The 7,814-nt window shown below is 45.5% G+C and overlaps 1 protein-coding gene across 3 annotated transcripts in view; it reads right to left on the minus strand.

The window, feature by feature from the left end:
• TBX5 (T-box transcription factor 5) overlaps positions 1-7,814 on the minus strand; it is a 58,470-nt gene that overhangs the window by 20,055 nt on the left and 30,601 nt on the right. The window contains exons 1-3 of one of the 3 annotated variants that reach the window (XM_087705667.1): positions 5,327-5,434; positions 3,933-4,052; positions 757-904 (exon numbers count right to left, since the gene is read on the minus strand). The exons of the other annotated variants lie outside the window; for them this stretch is intronic. Coding sequence (XP_087561793.1) covers positions 757-904; positions 3,933-4,052; positions 5,327-5,379 — 321 coding nt within the window. The 5' untranslated portion in view covers positions 5,380-5,434. Of the gene's footprint in view, positions 1-756; positions 905-3,932; positions 4,053-5,326; positions 5,435-7,814 lie in introns of those variants that run through there. 3 annotated transcript variants of the gene reach the window in all.

The following is a 7,814-nucleotide window of genomic DNA, read 5'->3' on the forward strand; positions in this document are numbered from 1 at the left end:
CAAAGTGCTCCTTGGGCCTTGGGGGGGGCAAAAAACGCCCCGTTTTTGCGAAAACGGGCCTGGTTTTCCGCCCCCCAAAAGGGGATGCATAGCCTATAGGAGGCTTGTAGAGTGCTCCTGGGGGCAGGGGAGGGGCAAAAACGAGCAAAAAGGTGCGTCCTATACTCCTAAAAATACAGTATGTAGGAAAAGAGCAGGCAGAGCTGAGGGTGGTGTCAAATGTGCAATTAGCTTGGAGTTTTTGCATTGCCATCATAAGCGATCCATGTTTAACCTCTCCTGAATTTCATTGATTCTTATCTGACACCAATTTAGTGCTGAACGCCATTTGACCAGATTCTGGTGGTATAAACTTGAATAAATTTTCTATGCTGCAACCTTAGGCATGGTCCTGAGAATATATTGGTTGGAGTTATAAGAAATGATGGCTTTCATGCTTGAATTAAGGTCCACATGAAGATATTCAGATTGGGATTATTCATTAGGGCACCTAAAACACTCTAAACCAGGCATTTGCAAATTTGGCAACTTTTAAGACTTGTGGACTTCAGCTCCCAGAATTCCCTATGTTGGCTGCGGAATTCTGGGAGTTGAAGTTCACAAGTCTTAAAATTGCCAGGTTTGGAGACCCCTGCTCTATCCTGATGTGATGCTCATAGCCATCAACAATTATGTCCACAAATACACCTACAACTTCAAGAGGTAGGGATCTGATCAAACTCTAATGCCAGCCTGGAACAACTAAGTCATACTTACATGGCCGAATGGGTCGAGATGATTATTGGTCAACTTGAGCTTTTGAAAGGAAACCAGCTGTCTCATCCAATGCGCCCCAGTAGCCGGTGAGTCTGGATGGACATACAATCTTCCAGGCATGGACGGTTCAGCCTTCCCAGTTACTGACCTATCAAAAGCAACACAACATTTGGGAGTTTGTACTTCTCTTGTTTACTCTTTGTTTGGCCCTTAACTTCTTGAGAAATCAGAAACAGCCAGGGCAGCAAAGGATGGGGAGATGAAAAGACTTCCTCAACCAGGGGTCAACAACCTTTTGGACCGCAGGAACCCCTGAATTCACAATTTTAAATCCTGTGGACCACTAATATGATCTGCCTAATGACCGGCTGGGTGGGTGTGGTTAGGTGGTCATGTGATGGTGGGTGTGGCCAAGTCGATGTCACTCACATTGAGGGGCACCTCTACTTGCCCCTCCCCTCCCAGCCCCTCCTCGCCTGCCTGCCCGGGCTCCTTAGGGCCCCAACAGGGAGCAGTTGCTGGAGCTAAGCAGCCGCCAGGAGAAAGAGTTGGCAAAGCAGCTCAGTTCAAATTGGATCTGGCCGAGAAGGAGGCTCAGCAGAAGCACCTCACTGAGGACTACGAGCATGGGCTTTACAAGTAGAGGGAAGACCTACAGGGGTGCAAGGCCAGGTGCTGGTGGAGGCTCAGAGGGCTGAGATGGTCAGCCAGTTCCAGGCCATGATGCAGTCCCACTGGAATGAGGCCCTCCGGCTCTTCCCCACCAGCGGCTCTTCCCTCCAGCCTTCGCCCAAAGCCTCCCACCAGGAGACCAAAGCAGACCCCGTGGGAAATTCTGCCCCCCTCCGACCCCCACAAAAAGACCCGAAGGGGGAGACTCCCTGCAGCAACACAAGCGTTCATTGCACGTATCCGTCCCAGGGGCCATAGTTTTAAGACCCCTGATTTAGTGCAATATCAAAAATACAAATAATTTTTCTGCGGGCCACCAAAATTATACCACACACCACCAGTTGGTGACCGCTGATAAACAACTCTTGTCTGAATGACACAACGACAGAGTTGGAGGGGACTTTGGAGATCTTCCAGTCCAACCTCTTTCTCAAGCAGGAGACCCTCTACCATTCCAAACAAATGGTTATCCAATCTCTTTTTCAAAACCTCCGGTGTTGGAGCACCCACACCTTCTGGAGGCCATTCGATATGTTGATTAATTGTTCTGGAACGAAATTTCTCCTTGGATCTAAGCTGCATCTCTCCTTGATTAGTTACCCTCCATTGTTTCTTGTCTTGCCTTCAGGTGCTTTGGAGAATATGCTGACCCCTTCTTTTCTTGGTGGCGTCCTCTCAAATGTTGGACCATAATTTCAAACAAGAAAGGTAAGATCTACCTCCATCCTTCTATCCTTCCACAATGACCTGCTGGAGATGCTTGCTGGATTGATGGTAGACTTTACCTCCTACTCTCTGGCCATTTGTTTGGGTTATCATATTGAAGTATTATCTATGGAGATTCTCCGTCACCAAGGACATGGTTGTCCCAAAGGTGCTTTTGTTGTTGTTGTTGTTGTTGTTGCAAAGTTTTTTTTACTTTTTTCATTTTCCAATAATACAATACAATAAAATACAGTAGCAGAGTTGGAAGGGACCTTGGAGGTCTTCTAGTCAGGAAACCCTATACCAGGGGTAGTCAACCTTTTTATATCTATCACCCACTTTTATATCTCTGTCAGTAGTAAAATTTTCTAACCGCCCACCGGTTCCACAGTAATGGTGATTTTATAAAGTAGGGAAGTAACTTTACTTCATAAAATTTATAAAGCAGAGTTACAGCAAACCCCTACCGCCCACCATGAAAGCTGGAACGCCCGCTAGTGGGCGGTAGGGACCAGGTTGAGTACCACTGCGCTATACCATTTCAGACAAATGGCTATCCAACATCTTCTTAAAGACTTCCAGTGTTGGGGCATTCACAACTTCTGGAGGCAAGTTGTTCCACTGATTAATTGTTCTAACTCTCAGGAAATTTCTCCTCAGTTCTAAGTTGCTTCTCTCCTTGATTAGTTTCCACCCATTGCTTCTTGTTCTACCCTCAGGTGCCTTGGAGAATAGTTTGACTCCCTCTTCTTTGTGGAAACCCCTGAGATATTGGAAGACTGCTATCATGTCTCCCTTAGTCCTTCTTTTCATTAAACTAGACATATATCAATTCCTGCAACCGTTCTTCCTATGTTTCAGTCTCCAGTCCCCTAATCCTCTTTGTTGCTCTTCTCTGCACTTTTTCTAGAGTCTCCACATCTTTTCTATATCCTGGCGACCAAAACTGAATGCAGGATTCCAAGTGTGGCCTTACCAAAGAATTATGAAGTGGTATTTTCATAACAAATAACCACATGTATACTATTACATAACCAACATCATATTATATTGTTAAATGTTTACATTAGTTTGTCTTACCATCAACTCCCAACAATGATTATTGGCTCTTCTGCTCTCCATGCACCATATTTGTACCCTATCCATCACTTTCTTCTCCCTCTCTCCTCCTTTTTTCTTCCCTCTGTTGTCCTTCTCTTATCTACTTCCCCTCCCTCTCTCTTTCTCCTCTCTCCCCTTTCCAATCCTTTTTTCTCTCCTCCTCTCCCCCCCGCCCGCTCTCCTATCCCTCTCTTCTTCCCTTACCTCTCTCCTCTCTTCCACACTCTTCATCTCATTTACTTGTATTTCAGCCTCTGAGCAGGCTCCATGTTGTGTTGATAGTATTTATAATTCCTTTTCAATATACATATTTAATTTTAACATACATATCTTCCTCCTTCTTTCTTAAAAGAAAAAAAAAGTATACATACATAGTAATTGTATTTTTAAACCCCAACCCTCCAGCCTATTTTTGGCAGAGATGTAGACCTGGTTACGATTCCCAGCTATTCTCATCATTATATTTATGTAGGAGCTTTTTCAAGAGGCAACACAGAGCATTGTGACCTTCCCACCAAAGGTGGTTCCTATTTTTCTACTTGCATTTTTTACATGCTTTCGAACTGCTAGGTTGGCAGAAGCTGGGACAAGTCACGGGAGCTCACTCCGTTATGTGGCACTAGGGATGCCGACCTTTCTGATTGACGAGCTCAGCATCTTAGCCCCCAATGCCAGCGTGTCCCACTCTAATGACATACCATTTATTATCTGCAAATTTATATCGATGGTCATCCGAGGGTACTATGTCCATGAGGAGAATGTATTTTGTTTTGGGGTTCAGTCCTGTGACTTTTACTTTGTAGCTAGGAAACATTCGTCTGAAAGCAAACAAAGGACAGGAAAGGAATGTCATTCTAGTTAAAAACAAATGTCCTGGAACAGGGACCGTAACGCAACATTAAACAGTAAGATGGACAAGTCTGTACACAAAGCATAGGAACACACAACAGAAGTTTGGAATCGTAAAATTAGGTTTGGAACCAAAACTGGACGCAATATTCCCAGCATGATCCCTGAATGTGTTTCCTCTTCCTCTCCTGCATACTTCTGGGAATTAGGGAGGGGCTTTTTCTGAGACGCTTTCTTAGATTACATTTCTGTTCTGGACCCAGGTTTCTGTTATCTGACAGTTGCCTTGGCTGAAGCTCTTCCTCTTGTTCCTGAAGGTATTCCCACAGCCCATTACAGGAAAGGAAGAATCAATTCATGACAATTTAGGGGAAGGGAAGAGAAGAGAAGAGAGAATGGAAGGGAAGAAAGAGAAGAAAGGAGAAGAGAAGAAAGAATGGAAGGGAAGGGAAGAAGAGAAGAGAAGAAAGAAGGGAAGGGAAGAGGAGAGAATGGAATGGAAGAAGAGAAGGGAGGAGAAGAGAAGAGAGAATGGAATAGAATGGAAGGGAAGGGAAGGGGAGAGAAGAGAAGAGAGAATGGAATGGAAGAAGAGAAGAAAGGAGAAGAGAAGAAAGAAGGGAAGGGAAGAAGAGAAGAAAGAAGGGAAGGGAAGAGGAGAGGAGAGAATGGAATGGAAGAAGAGAAGAGAAGAGAGAAGAGAATGGAATAGAATGGAAGGGAAGGGGAGAAGAGAAGAGAGAATGGAAGGGAAGAGAAGGGAAGAAGAGAAGAAAGGGGGAAGAGAAGAAAGAAGGGAAGAGAAGAGAAGAGAGAATGGAAGAGAAGAGAAGAGAGAATGGAATGGAAGGGAAGGGAAGGGAAGGGAAGAGAAGAGAAGAGAAGAGAAGAGAAGAGAGAATGGAAATGGAAGAAGAGAAGAGAAGAGAAGAAGAGAATGTGAGGGGGTAGAACTTGAGTATATAAACACATTTTTATAGATTGAATATAAACTTGTGTAGAAATATCTATTGCCTCCACTTTGTGTTGTATTAAGGAAGGAAGGGAGGGAGGGAAGGAAGGATTGATTTTTTTTCTTTAAAAATGCATGTTTAAATGCATCTGGTTCACTCTCATCGCAGATCAACTGTTTAAAACATAACTTATTTCATGAAATAATATAATCGCTTGCTCTTTCTGTGGTAGATAAATACTGTCTTTTCTGGATATTTTCCTCCCTCCCCTTTGTCTCTCTGGATCTTACCTTCCAGCTTTGGTTATAATCATTTCGGTTCCACGTCGTGAAATTTGAGCCATAGCTCTCGCTCATGTAAAAATACTTTGATTCCTTCCATTCCCTGTAAAGAAAAAATACAAAAAAAAAATCATTTCTCCATCTCTCCCCCTCTTTCCTCCTCCCTCCCACTCTCTGTCTGTCTGTCTCATTCTCTATTTCTCTCTCCTTCTTTTTCTCTGCTCTCTCTCTCTCTCTCTCTCATTCTTTCTCTTTCTTCTTCTCTTTCTCCTTTCTCTCTTTTATTTCTCCTTTCTCTCGCTCTCCTTCCCTCTCTCTCTTTGTCTGTCTCTCTCATTCTCATTCTCTCTCTCCTTCCCTCTTCTCTCTCTCAATCATCTTATCTCTATATCTATCATATCTCTCTCTTCCCCTCCCTCTGTCTGTCGCTCATTCTCATCCTCTATTTCTCTCTCCTTCTCTTTCTCACTCCTTTGTGCTCTCTTTCATTCTCTCTCCTCTTTCTCTCTCCTTTCTCTCTCTCTTTTTCTCTTCCCTCCCTCTCTCTCCTCCTCTGTCTCTCTCCTTCTCCTTCTCTCTCTTTCCCTCCCTCTCTCTGTTTCTGTCCGTCTCTCACTCTTTCCTAGGAATATGTTTCTACGGGGAAACCCACACATACACATTATATAACTGAATGTGTGTGTGTGTGTGTGTGTATTATTTACTGAGATGAGCAGCTATACAAATTTAAGTAACAAATGAATCTATATAAAACCTGAAGAACGTACAATTACAAAGATACCCAAGGGGTTTCACCAAGGACCCCCTACTCCAAGAAGGAAATATACCAAGGGGGGGGGGGGAATGGAAAACACGCAAATAAGCACCATCCATTCACACGTGCTCTTAGAACGTGCCCTTCTGTTTTCATTCCCAAACACCACTTTCTTTCCTCGGGCCGCCTGCGGGCCGTCGCGCGCAAATTTCCAAGGGTCCCCCTCTCTCTCTCTCCGAAACACACGTGCGTGGGATCCAGTTCTTTTTCCAATACACGTGAAACCCGTTCTCGCCCCCGACGCGCTCCCCCTTTCAAAGTCAACTTAACATTTGAGTTGCCAAAGGCGACAGTCTCTGACCGGCATCCTTCTCACGTACCACCACCCCCGCCCGATCGGTGGAGCCCTCGGGGCGTTCCACTCTCGGGGCTTAATCCGGGAAGGGGAGACCGCGTTACATGTGAATGGATCTTGCCGGGGAAGAAAAAGGGGAACCAGAGTCTGGTTTTTTTGCCCCCTCCCGCCGCCGCCGCCGCTCAGTGATAACTCGATTTTGCGCCGTCTTTGACCTCATCCCTTGGCAGCTCAAGAGAGTTTGGGCGTTATCTCTCCCCAAATGGGGAGGGCGTTTAGAGGAGGGAGGCCCAACTCGCCCCTGTTTTTCAGAATCGCTCGCGCCCCGCGGCCCGTGGGAGCCGCTGGGAACTTTCCGATACAGCAGCGCTGATAAGACCCAAGCATCAAAATAGAAGGAGCTATAATAGGACGGGCTGGAGATTTCCTGAATATTTTCTCTTTTTTTTCCGAAAGGAGAGGGAAAGAGGAAAGGAGAAGCAGACAGGGAGGAGAAGTAAGAGTAGGAGAGAGGGTAGGAAGGGGAAAAAGAAGAGAGGAGTGGGGAGGGAATGTGGATTTTGCAGTACCCTTCCCCTGGAGTGGGGAGGGAGTGGAGATTTTGCAGTATCCTTCCCCTGGAGTGGGGAGGGAATGGGGATGTTACAGTATCCTTCCCCTGGAGTGGGGAGGGAATGGGGATTTTGCAGTATCCTTTCCCCAGGAGTGGGGAGGGAATGGGGATTTTTGCAGCATCCTTCCCCTGGAGTGGGGAGGGAATGGGGATTTTGCAGTATCCTTTCCCCAGGAGTGGGGAGGGAATGGGGATTTTGCAGCATCCTTCCCCTGGAGTGGGGAGGGAATGGAGATTTACAGTATCCTTCCCCTGGAATGGGGAGGGAGTGGAGATTTTGCAGTATCCTTCCCCTGGAATGGGAGGGAGTGGAGATTTTACAGTATCCTTCCCCTGGAATGGGGAGGGAGTGGAGATTTTGCAGTATCCTTCCCCTGGAGTGCGGAGGGAATGGGGATTTTGTAGTATCCTTCCCCTGCCACGCCCACCAAGCCACGCCCACAGAACCGGTATCAAAAAAATATTCACCACTGCCTGCAGGGATTATTAGTACTAATAATTACTACTATTCCTAATTATTGTTAGTGCCACAGGTTGAGAATGATTGAAGGCACTGAAAATAAATACAGGAAGTCCTCAACTTACAACAGTTCACTTAGTGACCCTTTGAAATGACCACGGCATTGAAAAAAGTGACTTGTGACCAGTTTTCACACTGAACGACCATTGCAGTATTCCCATGGGGATACAAATTTACCAAATCAAAGGAGTCTCAAGAACCTTAACACTGCATAAATATCACCGTATTAAAGCCAAATGAAGTATTAAGAGGCAT

Source organism: Thamnophis sirtalis, unplaced genomic scaffold (genome assembly GCF_051295495.1).
Source record: "Thamnophis sirtalis isolate CommonGarterSnake01/CBP01778 unplaced genomic scaffold, rThaSir2_p1.2 scaffold_2, whole genome shotgun sequence".
Lineage (NCBI taxonomy): Eukaryota > Metazoa > Chordata > Lepidosauria > Squamata > Natricidae > Thamnophis > Thamnophis sirtalis.